Source organism: Marmota flaviventris, chromosome 1 (genome assembly GCF_047511675.1).
Source record: "Marmota flaviventris isolate mMarFla1 chromosome 1, mMarFla1.hap1, whole genome shotgun sequence".
In the NCBI taxonomy this organism is placed as follows: domain Eukaryota; kingdom Metazoa; phylum Chordata; class Mammalia; order Rodentia; family Sciuridae; genus Marmota; species Marmota flaviventris.
Window position 1 is genome coordinate 19,903,439 of NC_092498.1, and position 15,938 is coordinate 19,919,376.

Genomic DNA, 15,938 nt, shown 5'->3' on the forward strand with positions numbered 1-15,938 from the left:
TTGCTGGCTTTGCTAGCAAGATTGCTGAACCACATCCAATGTGTACCGAATGCAGTACCTCAAGTGAGTTGCAAAGATGTCTCTAGTAGGCTACTCACAGGCTAGGCAAATTTCATGAGGTATTCTGCAAAATAATGACTACAAGCCATTTCTCTGATATGCATCTTCGTTTAAGAATAAAGTATGCTAAACTACACCGTAGTGGTACAAATTAAGGATCAACCATTTTTCAAATTTCCAAAATGCATCACACTGATATTGGGCTCCTAAACCTTCACTTGGGCTCTTAAACCAAAACTTCTTTCCAGTCTATTTATAGGATGCCTGTTACTTTAGTTGGCTTATTTCCCACAGCACTTGGAGAGGACTCTTTTGCCACGTGGGGCGTCAGCGAGCGGTGGAGAAAGAATTCCTTTTCTCTAGGACCTAGCGAGAGCAGCAACCGTCCGACCTTCAGAAGCGACCAATCAGAAGGCGCTTTCGTGCGGCCACGGACCAATTGCAGGCGCCCTTTCTGCAGAACACAAGGCCTATTTAAAGACGCGCATCCGCACCACTGCCGCACGGTTAAGGGCTGAGGTCTCTAAAGCGCTGCAGCAATGGTTAGCCACGTCGAGCTCAATAACGGCGCCAAGATGCCCCTCCTGGGGCTGGGCACCTGGAAGGTAAGTGCTCTGGGTAGCGCGGTCCTCGCCGCTCGCTTTGTGCTCCGCGGGGACGAGGCAGGACTCTGAGCGCTTGCGCCGGGGACGCCCGGCTTGAGGTACCAGATTGGGATTGGCGGGGCCCGGGCGGCGCGGCTAGGCGGGCCCGGGGTCCTGCGTTCGGGGTTTGGGTGGAGCTGGGGAGCCGCATGCCGAGGCCGCCGGCGACTCGGGGTGGGCGGCTCTCCTGGCTGAGCGGGCGCCGCGCCTGGAAGCCCATTACCAGGGTCCGAGGCGAGGGGGCTTCCCGGGGGGGACGTTGGGAGCGGAGAGCGAAAGAGGAAGCCGAGTTCCACCGCGCTCCCCCCGGCCCGGTGTGCCTCACGAGCCGAGTTCCCGACCCGCTTCCCTGTGACCCAGGAGGACCCTCTCGGGGATAAGCCGCGGGAGACCAGCCCCAGACCGCAGATAATGAAATTAAGTGATGCGAGCCTGTCGCGGTCCCTGAAGGCGCAGCGCTGCGAGTTCAGCCCGCGCCGCCTCTCGCCTCGGGAGGACTCGGGGAGGACTCGGGCGGCGGGGCTCGGCGGACAATCTGGGCTCCCCACTGCCGTGGCCGCCCATCGAGGACCCAGCGGGCACCGGGCCGATGCTCTCCAGGAAACTCAGCACCGCGCTGGCGGACGAAAATGACTATAGGGCATGAAATCTAATAGGACTTGGAAAAAACGATAATGTGGCATGAAAACAGTAGTTTTAAAAATTATAGAGCTGGGCGCCTGTAATCCCAGCGATTTGGGAGGTTGAGGCAGGCGGATCGCAAGTTCAAGGCCAGTCTCTGCAACTTAGCAAGGCCCTAAGCAGCTTAGTGACACCCTGGCTGGAAATAAAAATAAAAAGGGCTCAGTGGTAAAGCATCCCTGAGTTCAATCCCTGGTAGCAAAACAAATACCACCCCACCCCACCCCACCCCCCCCGATTTTTTTTTTTTTTAAACGTGGTAAGTAAAAACAGAGAAAGATGGTATCATGGGTGCTGAGGCAAAATTCAGTATTTTAAAGCCACTTGTAAGATAGCTTCAGAGTTTTGCATATTACATTCCACTGCTGTTTTAAAGGGTTTTAAAGGAGTCTTGAATATGGGCCTGGGCATTAAATATTTACTCAACAGTCAAGGAAAGTAAACAAACTAGGAAAGATTGAGTGCAGAGAGTTTGAAAAAGGACATTAGTGGGGTTACCTTCGCCTGCAGGTGAATAGAAACGCGTCATAGAATTTGCCTCCCACAGAAAGTGTTTCTTAGCCAAAATGATCAGTGTATATAATTTGTGTTTCTTTCCAAAAGTCCAGTGCTGACTCTGAGGGGATAATTGGATTATAATCATGATACCAAGTTAAATGCCATCTGTTGGGATGAATGTGAAAGATGCTTCTTTCTTGGCTGCAGCAAACAGCTGTATTGTGATGCACAGGATGTACATGTGCTACTGCAGTGAAAGTTTCACAAATAGTACTTAACTTACTTTGTGGGGTGCATTCTGATATTTTTCTATTCATTTTCTTTGAAAACCTATGATCATAACTTTAGAAATTGATTTCATGACCCATCATTTGAAAATCAGTATTACTCAAGGACAAATAAGGACTGGAATTTATTAAAGAGGACTTCGGATCAACTACTTAAGTATGTAACAGCCCTGAAAAGCTGTGTATTTGTTTGAATAACATTACAAAATCTATTTAGATCATTCGTTATGGCTGAGAACTAGGATAGTGTCTGCCTTATCCACTGGTGTTTCTAGCACTTCTCAAAGTGCTCGTAGTAGGTTTCCAAAAGATGTGTATTGGATTATGAAGAAGTAAAATCACTCAGAGATGGCTATGTAGTGAAAATGCTCACTTGTATTTCTGGGAATGAGATGAAGTTGGTGTAGAATTGTATGGATGGGGGGACAGGGTGGGGGGTTGGGGTGTGGAAGTGAAATAAATGGCTATGTGTGGGCTCAGAATAGATTTCCTTTCTCAAAAAAAAAAAACATTTTAATGACATAATATGTTTTCCCTGCATGTATACATATTCCTTCACAGATGGTTGACAAAAGATGTGGTTATTTGCTTGTCATAGTGAACTGGAGGAGACTACATGTGGATGCAGTTGGTATTCTATTGGAACTTTCCATGTCGGTGGCTGTGTTGTACCCTGCAGACTGACAACAGGGCTCTAGAAGGCTCTGGTCTACCATTCCATTAAAGGTCCTCAAACTTGCTTCTCTTCACATGGGGGGACCTTCACTGCCCCAGACCCGATGAGGGGGTAGATGTGCTTTCTTTCTGGCCGTCTTACGTTCCTTGTGGGACAGTAAGCAACCCGTGGTATTGTATTACCAGGAATTAAGACAGAGCTGACCTCTGACGTAGGCCAGTGTCCTATTACTGATGTTTTTTACCTAGTTGGAAATTGTTGGTAGGATGTGGTCATAACTTCCACACATAGGATAGGAAGGAATGCTCCTAGGAGTAGAGGTACAACTGTGTTCTCAATCTTTTCTCATTATTACTCCCTATCCTTTCTACTTAGGAGCTGTTTGAGACATTTTTTTCCTTACTTGCCCCCCAATAAAATTTTGATATCACAGATAATACTATATATCTGTTTTTTTTTTTTTTTTTTTTGAGGGGGAAGTCACAAGCCATCCTATAAGCTATGTTGCTATTATTGTTATTATTTTGGCTTTTCCAAACCAATTTTGGTGTCTCTGGGGGCAATAGAACTCCCTTCAAGAATGCATGAGGTAGCTGGACTTGTTGGCACATGCCTATAATCCCATTGGCTGGGGAGACTGATACAGGAAGATCACGAGTTCAAAGCCAGCAATTTAGCAAGGCCCTACTCAGCGAGACCCTGATGTGGCTCAGTGCTTAAGTGCCCCTGGGTGCAGTCCCTGGTACCAAAAAAAAAAAAAGAATGCATGAGGTAGAAGAAAGTGTGCCAAAGAAGATCTCATGCCATTTTCCCCAAGTGGGGCAAGCTTGTGATGATGGCCCAAGATCCTGGGGTAGGGAGCTGTACTATGGGCGTTGGAGTTGACATGGGAGCTCAGTTTACTTTTTACCTGCCAGGCTCTCTGCAGGCCTCTATCTGTCTTCAAAATCAAAGATTCTTAATTAAATTGTTTTTGTAATACTGGGAATTGAACCCAAGTGCTTTGCCACTGAACTACATGTATTTCAGTTAGTCCTGTTCCTGCAGGGCCAGTGCTGGCACATCTACATCTTACCCAAGTTCGAGATACCAGTGTTTTAAAATTCAGAACAGAGTTATTATACCAGAATGAGAGGAAATGAGTCTCAGTTGTCTTTGTGATGTTAAACATGGTTATGAACTTTGACGTAAAATACTGGCCAGATTGATTGTGTTTTCATTGTGATAAATCAGTGGAACGTTCACATTATTAAGCTGTAAAATGAATTTGGACCATAAAGTTCAAGTGAGGTTGGTTTTTCTGTATCAAACAATGAAAGTTGCATTTTCTGTTGACTGTGGGTAGTACATGAAAGGTGGCACATTGTAATCATTCTCTGGATTTTCCCTGATGCTTATTTTGTCAGAGTCTTGTGAGGGTGGCAGATTTTAAGCCTTGTTTATTCAAAACTGCCCTGTCTGGTGAAGGGTCAGGAAGCAGTAGCTCCTTTCTGATCTCTCAGTCTTCTCTCTCCTGTTCTTGTCTTTTTTTTCCCCCCTGTCCTTGTCTTTCTATAAAAATATCACACAGACTTACCTTTTTTTTTTTTCCAGTTTGTGTCAATTGTCTGGCATCCTTGATAATCCTAGTTTTTGGTTCCAAAGAACAGAAAAACTAATTTGATCTTAAGCTCAAAACAAAAAAGATACATGTTTGGGGTGGGAAATCTTTGACCTCCCAAATAACAGTTGCTGGCTTCAGGTGTTGGGGATTTGGGTTATAAATGATGTCACCAAGGCTTTGGTTTCTCAGCTTCATTTCTCCAGCAGCTGCAAGTGCACATTTTCTAGCAAGTCACTCCAGCAGAACAAGAGCTTGTCTTAGCAATTCATCCCAAATCCACAGAGAGTATCTCATGGCCTGGCTTTGGTCATGCCCCTGTAACAGTTGCTGTGGCAGATGGTGTGTGGCTAGGTTGGGCCTGTGCCATGTGCCCACCCTTCTGTCCAGGGTTGGGGGTTGCAAGGTGCTAGGTAGCCCCACTACGTGGCATGCAGAAGCAGTTCCTTAGAAGAATCAATCAGGGTGTCCTAAAGCCTAAAGAAAGTTCAGGATATGCCAGGCAGATGGTAGCCCCAACTCACCAAGTCCCCTTTCTTGCGAAGGGGTGTTCTCTGCTCTGCCCTCACTACCCACTTCATTCATCCTGTGTATGGGATTGGATGCCACAGAAAGCACATGGTAAAGTATTCTGGATATGCTGAGATTTTCTTCCCTTTATTGTTTCTTTAACCACAAAGGGTGGGGAAGACTGCAGGTATGTGGTTCTCCTGGGAAACAGGAGATTGCCAGTTAATCTGAAGTTTTCTCTTAATTCACACCTGAGGTTAGTTTTGCTGCCCCCCCCATGCCAGTCCCTTCCCTTGGTAGTAGTTTGTGGGTAGTGGGGATCACTATTAACAGGCTCTGATAGTGGACCTGTTCTGCTGGTCTGCATTCTTCCCCCAGGCTGTTCACTAGAGCTCCTGTCAAAACAGCAAATGTCGGCAACTCCTGATGGCCCTGGAGTTTGTCTTTCCATTTGTTTCTACCCAGCTCTCCAAAGGAATGTGCCCCGTTCATTCAACAGTTCGTTGCACACATTTTTCTTGTTCAGCTCTCTGATCTAAGCAGGAGTGGTGAGGAGATATGGGGTAGGTGTCTCTGCACTCTGGGTGCTAGTGAAGCTCAGTGGCTATGCAGGCACTCCTCCTCCTTAGCCAGGCTTCCTGTTTACTGCTCGGAGGTTTTGCATTGCTGACCCCAGCAAATGGTGATCATCCATGGTTCCATCTCCCTTCCCCTTCAGGATGTTTCTATCTAGCAATACCTCTGAGGGGACACCTCCCCATCTGTCATCATTGTCTTTAAGACAGGGTCTTGGTAAGTTGTTCAGGGCCTCCCTAAGTTGCTGAGGCTGGTTTTGAACTCACCATCCTCCTGCCTCAGCCTCCCGAGCTGCTGGGATTACAGGTATGCACCACTGAGCCTAGCTCAAGCTTCATTTTTTAAATGTAGCTTCCTGACTATGCTTGCACTTTCAACACTTTTATGATAGTTTCTGTTTCTCAATAGGGAAGGCATGTTTAGCACACGTGGAACCACCATAGTCCTTGTTGACATGTGTTTTTTTTCATTTTAAGCAATCTCATAAGAACTTTGGGTCACACATACCACATCCAGATTTTGGTGCTTTCTGGACCTTTTTGTTATAAAAGCAAACCCTTTCTTTATTACCAGGGGTGCAGACCAGCCGAGTTTTGTTAGAGGCTGTGTTGTAAAAAAGCCTATTGATGGTATGTCAAACACTGGACCATTCTAAGTGCCTCTATTCACTGTCCCCAGAAGAGAGCTGTCTCCACCTTTTTAAAGCAGGTTCTCATACATAGCGAATTGACTTACAGGCTTTTGAATCAGCATCAGTAGCATCCTTGACTGGTGGTAATTTCCCAGTTCTGCTTAAAATTGAGTGATTGTCAATATCTGAATCCGTGTGTGAATGGATAAAGCAAAGGGCAGGCATTTTCTGGTTGAAATCAGGAACAAATGGGAATTAAGGTACATAGTGCAGATGTTGTAAGCATTTTGAGCTGTTTGAAGGAAATAGTTATATTATTTAGGGCTCAGGAAGTGAGGGATTTTTTTTTTTTTTTTGAAGAGAGAATTTTTTAATATTTATTTTTTAGTTTTCGGTGGACACAACATCTTCATTTTATGAGGTGCAGAGGATCGAACCCAGCGCCCCGTGCATGCCAGGCGAACGCGCTACCGCTTGAGCCACATCCCCAGCCCCGTGAGGGATTTTTTAATGCAGTGTTTGGTCAGTGAATGTGAAGAAGCAGGAAATGAGATGACTTCACATCTTTTAAAAGTGGTCTATGGAGCTGGTGAGTGGCTGTCAGGTTATGGAAAATGGCATATCACCTTGGCTCCCCATGTCAGGGACTGCCAGTGCAGAACCCTGCTTAAGAAGCATACCCTAGGGAGCACCGGGGTTGTGCCTCAGTGGTAGAGAGCGCTTGCCTAGCATGTGTGAGGCACCGGGTTGGATTCTCAGCATCATATGTAAATAAATGAATAAATTAAAGGTAAATCAACGTCTTAATTTTTTTTTTTTTTTTTTAAATAAGCATACCCTAGCTAGCCTGGGTCAAACCTCAAACCAGGACCGTCCTCCAAGACCAGCACACTGCACTGCTTCCTTGGCTTTATGCAAACTCTGTATTGTGTTTTGTTTTTAAACCCCTGGTTTATGTTCCTTTTCCTTTCAGTCATCTCCAGGCCAGGTGACTGAGGCTGTGAAGGTAGCGATTGATCTTGGGTACCGCCATATCGACTGTGCTCAAGTGTACCAGAATGAGAAGGAGGTGGGCGTGGCCCTTCAGGAGAAGCTAAAGGAGCAGGTGGTGAAGCGCCAAGATCTCTTCATCGTCAGCAAGGTACTGTTCTGTTGGATGCTTGGAGGCTCTCCTTCACTTACACATGGTGGCTCAGCTTAGGAGCCAGAGCCATACTCTTTATACAATGACCATAAACCCCAGGGCAGGCGATTTTTCCAGGTCTGTTTTCAGGTCTGGTTACTCATGCCCACAGAGGGCCCCATAGCTTGCCTGCCCCTTTCTGTTGGATGGTCATTCCCCCAGACTGATGGGTGAGAGCTCCATGTTAATGAGGTTGAGGTTGTGGTTTGGCTGTCCTTTTTCAGGGAGTTAACCTTCAAGGATGGAACTTGCCTCCCCTCTGCAGATTAGCTCTCCACTGCTGGCCTGTGTTTTTGACCTGGAGGTTATGGGTGTACAAAGGACCCAGGGTGGACAACAGCCCTGAGAACTCATCTTTAGTATTTAGGGCTGGCTGGCTGGCTTGTCCTATTTTATGCTTTCTGTTTGGTCCTTGTGAGGTTTCCTTGACCTGGACATCCTACCTTCCTTGGGAAAGATGTGTGAACTGGAAACTCCCTCAAACCACTCCTGTGTTGAACTGGCTGGGTTGTGGGAGAGGAGTGTGAGCCTTCTTGGAGCTATCTGGCTTCTGGCCAGGAAATAGCCTTATGCATGGCGGTGGTAAGATGTCTCTCGCTGGCTTCAGCTGTGGTGCACGTTCCATGACAAAAGCCTGGTGAAAGGAGCCTTCCAGAAGACCCTTAGTGACCTGCAGCTGGACTACCTGGACCTCTACCTGATTCACTGGCCAACGGGCTTTAAGGTATGGCACATGAAGCTTAGACTGAATCCTGTGGCTCAGTGCAACCTGTGACCTGTTTTGATCTCCTTTATTAGCACACTGTGTGTGCTAGACTCTCCCTGTCCCTGCTGTTTAAGGTGTGGCTTGCACACCAGCAGCAGTATATTACTTCTTTTACCTTCTTTCTAGCCCCTGGTTTGGTTTTCTACTTGGTCAGCCAGGTTGAAAGCATGTGAGTTTTACCCTGTAGCTGTTTTATTGCATGGTAATTTAGAAGATCTAAAGGGTTTGCACTAGAACTCCACTAGTTATAGTTATGACTTTTACCCTTCATTATTTTATAATCAGCCAGTAAGGCTGGGCATGGTGACAATTTTATAGGCCAGTGAACTAGCCAGGACTAGCTGGGTCTCAGTGACTGAGGGTTGTCTGGATCTCCTTCTGACAGACTTAGCTACAACTTGTTTGGTAGAAGTAGTACCTGGAGCCATTAGGGGTCATCTGCCTGTTTCCTTTTTACACTGGCTACCAAATGTGCCTCTTACCATCTTCCACAACTTAGACAATTAGAATAATTTTCCTATACATAGCTTCCTAGCAGGTCTATGAAGGGCTATAATTGATAGTTTTGTGTGTCTGTTTTCAATTGTAATGACAGCATGGTGAAGAGTATTTTCCATTGGATGCAGCAGGCAGCGTGATTCCCAGTGACACTGATTTTGTGGACACCTGGACGGTAAGATGGTCCCCAGTGGAACTTTATCCTTCATTGCAGGTTTCCTGTCCTTGTGTATGGCAAGTGTGAGTACCTGCTCTGTCATTATTTATGTTGCATTTGTTATTTTATCACCATGTTTATTCCTATCCCACAAAAGCCAGGCTGGCTTTCATCTTGCTGTCTCTTCATTTATAAAAGATGAAATTAACTGACACTGAATAGTGAGAGTAGGATCTGTTAAACTGCCTGGTACAAAAGTTGCTTCTGATCCTAGTCTTTTTTGTGTTTGTTTCAGCACTAAACATACTCTTTTTCTCTCTAGGTCATGGAAGAGCTGGTAGATGAAGGGCTGGTGAAAGCAATTGGCATCTCCAACTTTAATCATCTTCAGATCGAGAGGCTCTTAAACAAACCTGGCTTGAAATATAAGCCAGCAGTTAACCAGGTAGACTTCCACTAGGGAAGATGGTATGGATGGCATCCTGTTTGACTATTGATCCTGGCAGTTACTTCTGGTCTGCATCACCCAGGAAGTGGCTAAGAGACAGATCCTGGGTATTGGCAGAGCCCTGAGTTCTGATTTATCAAGATAAGCACATCTGGGAGTGAAGTTTGTGGGAAAGGGTTTGATGCCCATGATGATGTGGATCTGACACGTGAGCAATGCATAGCCGGCGAGAGCCTCAGACCTGTGACAGTTGATAAATGGCTAAGGCCAGAGAAAGCCCTCAGGGCCTATGGCCTTGGAACATGGTAACAAGATTACTGTTCTTAATGTCACAGACACTAGATGGGAAGTATAGAAAGTTGTTATGGCTCCTCTGGAAAGTAGGACATTTTCTGTGAGGCAAAGGAAATGAGTTAGCAGGAGAAACTTTGCCTCACCTCATCTTATGTCCGTAGTATCATGTCATCTCTCCTATTTGCATTTGCAGATTGAGTGCCACCCATACCTAACTCAGGAGAAGTTGATCCAGTACTGCCATTCCAAAGGCATTGTGGTGACTGCCTACAGCCCCCTTGGCTCTCCCGACAGGCCCTGGTGAGTTTTCTATGAGGTCATGTTTTCTTTCACTTGGTGGAAGTTAGACTAGAAAGAAAAATTGAACATCAAGGAAAATGCTTCTGGAATGATGAGCAGCCACAGCCTCAGGTTTCCTGGGAGGTTAGAATTTCAGCAGCAAGGTGATTGCACTTTTCCCAAAGGGTTCATGATCCATGACTCAGCTTCAGACCAGGAGACTCCTGGCCGCTCTCCCTGAGCTCTATAGGAGGGTTAGGGTCAGAGTCACCGGCTGCCTCAAATAGCAGTGATTGATGGTTGTTGACCTGAACCATCTTTCTGCTCCAGGGCCAAACCTGAGGACCCTTCCCTCCTGGAGGATCCCAGGATCAAGGCGATTGCAGACAAGTACAATAAAACGACAGCCCAGGTATAGTCATTTCCAGACACTCCTGAATGTCCTCAGAACTCCCTACTTTCTAGGTGGTACTGTTAGCCAGGCAAGAGAGGGGACTAAGCATCAAGCCCTCCCTGAAAGTGTGGTTTAGGATCCTGGAGTGTGAGTAGGGAGAGCCCTGAGGCAGATTGGGACATCAGAAGAGGCTGCCATGCTATCTTGGAATAATAGTACCACCGCCACTATCTTTGTAAACTGCTCCAGGATCAGCATAGTTCTTTTACTAATTTTCGTGGAAGCTTGTCTCTGTAGATGAGAGAGCTCTGACTACCAACCATGCATAGTGTGCATTCCTAGGCAATAAGTTGTCCCCCTGTGGCCTCCTATTGTACCTGGAGACATTAAAAGAAGGACTCAGGTCAGATCTGCATCTGAATGCAACCCCTGTGCATCAGGTGTGATGTGGACATCTTTGAACCCCTCTTCTCACCTGTGCAATTCCAGCAGACGTGTCTGTTTTGGGTTGTGTATGTACGATCAGGGGAGATGATGATGCAGAGTGCCTGGCACATGTATACAGTCAGCACCTCTGACTCCACAGGTGCTGATCCGATTCCCCATGCAGAGGAAATTGGTGGTGATCCCCAAGTCTGTGACACCTGCACGGATTGCGGAGAACTTTCAGGTAAGATCCCAACTGGTCAACCAGGCTTTCCTTAGTAGAGAAAGGGGCAGAGTCTCTTTACAGGGACCTTCATCCTGTCTCTGTATATAGTCTTATCTGTGGGATCCCCACCTCAGGCCAGTGGGCCAACCTCAGTAAGCTACAGTGAGAAAACCATGATTTAAGACTATGACCCCTGTTGGTGGAGTCCCCTGTGCTGGGTCTTGTGCTTCAATAGCCCCACACTGGACACCCAAATACACATCTTTGCTGAAGTTCCTCAAGGACGTCTGGTGTTTGCCCTGAGAAAATGTCACTCAAGCAATACTGCCTAGGTTTGCACGGGAACTCCATTAGTTATCAGCTGTATGACCTTAAGCAAGTTACTTAACTGTGTTGTGTCTCAGTTTTTCCATCTGTAAAATAATACCTAGTTTTAGGGTCATTGTGAATATTAGATAAGCTGATGCACAAAGCCCTTCACACAATGCTGGGAACATAGTAAGAACTCAGGAGGGCTGGGGTTGTAGCTCAGTGGTAGAGCGCTTGCCTTGCACATTTGAGGCACCCGGTTCGATCCTCAGCACCACATAAAAATAAACAAATAAAAATAAAGTTATTGTGTCCATCTACAACTAAAAAAAATATTTTTAAAAAAGAAGAACTCAGGAAACGTTATTGTGCTAAGTCCATGAACTGCAAAGGCCCCTGCCAGCCACTCACACTCATTCTGTAAAGAGCCCATATCATGGGCAAAGCACAGTTTCTGTCACAGTACCAGGAGTCTGGGCATTCACATTGCCCTGGAGAGCAGCTCAGGCTGCCTGGCATCACCTCCCTCTTGTACTGGTGAGGGGGCCAGGAGGGAGCAGAGGGTGGTCATGATGGTCACTGAGCCTCTTTCCTCTCTGAGCCAAGCAGCTCTGCCAGGGGCACCCCATCCTCACCTGAGGTCTTGTTCAGAGCATGGTACAGGCATGGGTGTGAAGCTCTCCAGTAGCCAGCCCCAGTAGACCCCCTGCAGGCTCCACACAGGCTCGGGATGGCCCTTATTTCACAGCAAGCGCTAATTTTGCTTGGTCCTGCCGGCTAGAGTCTATGGCCTTAACACATACCACTTATCACAAAGGAGACTGGGGGGAGGGTGAGCTCTGGGAGGGAGGGGAGCTTATTGTTTTATTTTTATTTATTTATTTATTTATTTTATTTTATTTTATTTTATTGTTGGTTGTTCAAAACATTACATAGTTCTTGATATATCATCTTTCACACTTTGCTTCAAGTGGGTTATGAACTCCCATTTTTAGCCCATAAGCTTATTGTTTTATAGAGGAAGTAGTTTTCTTCATCTATGATGGTGTTTTAACTACAGAAAATAAAGTAACAAAACAGTGGGAAAGCCATATCCTACTAGAGATGGAGCCTTCATTTCACATTTTATTAAAAGTATTATAAAACAAAAATATATAAATGACAATCTCAAAATTTTAACCAGATTATTTTATTTTTGCATCTTACTGTGTATTCTTTGCACATTTTTCCATAGTTGTAATCACAGAGTATATAGCAGACCCTTGTTTTGCACATTCTGTGATCATCAGAAGCTAAGCAAACTACCCCCACTTCTGTGTCTGTGTCTCAGCCCTTCTGGGTCTCACCTAGCACTGCTGTGGACCCATTGGCTTGCCTGCCTACCCCACACAAGCTGAGTTCTTCCATGCAGTCTGTTTTCTTCACACAAGTGGTTCTTTTCTTCACAGTCTACTCTGTCAAAACTTCCATGTCGTCTTAGGCCATCTTAAATACTACTCTCTGGCCACGTCCTTCAGTGTCCCAGCTAGAAGCCATTCCTAATGTCTCTAAGCTCCCCAAGAGCTTTGTTTTGTGTCTTAATAGTGTGTGATTACTGAATTACTCCTTGAATTACAACTGTTGAGATGCTTCCATTCTCTGCTTCGTGGTGAATGAAGGCAAGGACACATCTTACCCATTATTATATTCTTCCCCTGGTGCTTTTCATAGGAGAAGTGTGCAAAAGTATTTTTGAAACAAAATACATAGAATGAAAAGTGTCAGTTTTCTTAGAAGTTCTGAAAGAGAAGGACTATTTCAGATCTAGCAAAAAAATGTACTTTTCTCTGAAGAGTAATAAATGTACTAACTGTTCTCTCAATTTACCTTACTGCCTTCCCCACTCAAGACAATAGAAGTCTTCCCATCCGTGTCCTGCATTATTATTTGATTCTTATTTTATTTTAATTTTTGGTACTGGGAATTGAACTGAGGGGTGCTTAACCACTGAACCACATCTCAAGTCCTTTTTCTTTTTTATTTTTAGACAGAGTCTCACTGAGTTGAAGGGGGCCTCACTAAGTTGCTGAGGCTGGCCATAAACTTGTAATCCTCTTGCCATAGTCTTCCAAGTCTCTGGAACAGGCATGTGCCATCAGGTCCAGCTCTGATTTTTATTTGCAGAATTTGTTGATTTATTTTTGTTTAAGGTCTTTGACTTTGAACTGAGCAGTGAGGACATGACCATCTTACTCAGCTACAACAGGAACTGGAGGGTGTGTTCCTTGGTGAGGTAAGTGAATTCCCATGTGATAACCAGTTCCCAGACCACCTTGTGTTGTACAGCAGGGTAACCCCTGCAGGCCCACAGGCTTTCTTATCACAGCCCTTCTTTCTGTTGCACATTACTTTGCTTTCTTATCCACAGGCAGTAGGAAGTGTTTACACTTGTATCAGTCAAACTGTACAAAGCCTTGGCCAAGAGACATCTGCTCTCCTCCTGTTGCCCAAGGACATTGTCACCCAACTGAAAGAAAAAATGCATATTTGGGCATTTATTTAGTTTGCAAATCTTTGTGAATTTGCATGTGGCTTTCTTGATGACCCCAGTAAGAGACCCTGGAGTCAGGCTCAAGTCTATCCCAGCACTGATGTGAAAAAGCTGCCCATGACTCTGAGAAAACCAGTTGTACCTTCTCTGTATGAGTGAATATAAGGGGTACCTATGTTCCCTCTGACATGGGGTTTGGACTGTACAGGAGAGCACAGTAAGGTGGGGTTTGGGGTTTTTTTTTTCCTTTTCCTGCCATTTCAGTGACAAAGTTTAAAACTCATGCTCTGCTTTTAAGAAGCAGCTTCTCTTTTGGCAGTGGAGACAGGAGTCTACCTTCTCACCGCCTTTACTCCTATCTGAGCTGTTTCCCTTCTGTCTCGTTTAGTACTTCTCTGAAGCACAAATTAGACATTCACTAAGACAGGGTAGGGAACTTGTTTTCCCAATCTCTGCGCTGTCCCTCCAATTCAGAGTTCTCACCATGGTGACTGCAGCCACTGCCTCAGGCAGGTGTCCACCAACTGTAACTCCTGTGATTCAGGCATAAGCATGCTTGTTAGCATGTTGTTGTCACACAGGCCTCAGGTTCTAAATAAGAACCCCACCCAAGACCCTGTCTGATGTCCCTGTTTGTGTCCATGGCTCTTAACCTTTCAACATGAAAATCATTTTTGGATCTAGTGGTGGGAGTGAGGGGAATGTGAGGCATTGGCCAACTTGCATCCTTTTTGAACCTTTTCTTCCTCCCAGTGCTGACCTTGTGTTGAAGCTCTCTCAGGGCTGGCAAACCTCAGTGCTTTTCTGTGTGGTCCCTTCACATCCTGATGCCTTCTTCCCACCCTCCAGGGCTATTCGAGAAACAGCTGTGTGGTTATCCTGCGTGCTAGGAATGTTGTGGACATGGTTTAGGGTTGGCGTGGGGAGGAAGAGCTGGCTCTGATGTTCGCAGGTTTTCCAGGAAGCTTTTCCTAATTGCCCATGTCCCAGACCTCTTGCTGGCACATACTGCCACACCAAGCCTGTATTGCTGGTGATGGTGTCATATTTCTTGAGTGTTTTTTTGTTTGTTTGTTTGTTTGTTTAGGCAGGGTCTCAGTTGCTGAGGCTGGCTTTGAACTTGCTACCTCCTGCCTAGCCTTCTGAGTCACTGGGATTACAGGTGTGCACCACTGTACCCAGCTCTTGAGTGATTTTGAATGTGTAAATAGGAGTTATGTGCTCCAAGCTCAGTGTGCCCTTCCTGGCTAGTCTTTTCAATGTTCTTGCCATTTCATCTCCCCAGTAAAAGCCGTTGACCCCATCAGTTGAATTATGAGCCTTGGCAACACACTGGTCCCTCCCCCTTGTGTCCTGTAGCAGATAGTTCTCCAGGGATCTGCTTCAGTTTACTCCCACTGAGTGAGGTGTCCTCCCTCTCCATGTCCTGCAAGCAATTACTGTCTCACTAACCCTTTGAGAGTCAGTCTCATTCAGCCTTTTCACACTTCAATTATTATCTCTTTGCTCTTTTCATCCTTGTATTGTTTAAGACATGAAGTTTTATTTGGTTCTCCCAGTTAGACTAAGTTTCTACTAGGAGGCAGGAATCAGGCCTGGCCATGCTGCATGTCCCAGGCCCAGTGCTGGGCATGTGGGGAGGACTGGATCTATCATGCGTGTGCTCCTTGATGACAGTCTGGTAGAGGAGACTGGAGCCTGGGCTACTTGTCCAAGCTGCAGATCCATGACCCGAAGACTCAAAACTGGCTTGTTGCCTGCAAGATTTCTATATGTGCCCATAACGAGACACCTACCTCTTATGCTGGCAATTTGTCACAGTCATACCTTTTCCTTGAAAAACAAATGTGTTCTCTTTTCTTCTGACAGCTGTGCTACCCACAAGGATTACCCCTTCCACGCAGAGTTTTGAAGCTGTGGATGCCTGCTCTTCCACAAGGTTGCACCTGTTCCTGCCTCATTTTTCCATGCAAGCTAGCGCAAGCTAGTGTGACTCCCTCGGCAATGGGCAACACTGTGGGTTGCTAGCTTGATGCTGGGTGTGAAGAGCAGCCTTAGTAGATTAGATGTCTCTTCTAATCTTCTTTTGCCTTTCTTCTTGCTCATCTGGGAAAGTACAGCCTGAGAACACTTTTCTGACTAAAGAGAAGCAAAAGCTACAAATTTAAAATAGTGCCACTAACCATTGTGTTCTGGCTGCTTGGAACTGTAGTCCTTTCAGCCAGACTTCTCTGCCTCAAATAAAAAGTCTTTTTGTGAACTTGA

At 45.8% G+C, this 15,938-nt stretch overlaps 1 protein-coding gene across 1 annotated transcript; it reads left to right on the plus strand.

Annotated features, from left to right (window-relative positions):
• The first annotated feature begins 535 nt into the window (after window positions 1–535).
• Window positions 536–15,938, plus strand: Akr1b1 (aldo-keto reductase family 1 member B). Its single transcript, XM_027950126.2, has 10 exons — window positions 536–665; window positions 7,137–7,304; window positions 7,954–8,070; window positions 8,708–8,785; window positions 9,090–9,212; window positions 9,703–9,809; window positions 10,119–10,200; window positions 10,769–10,852; window positions 13,333–13,415; window positions 15,543–15,938. Exons 1-10 carry the CDS (start codon window positions 600–602, stop codon window positions 15,583–15,585), a joined length of 951 nt encoding a protein of 316 aa, XP_027805927.1. The 5' UTR covers window positions 536–599; the 3' UTR covers window positions 15,586–15,938.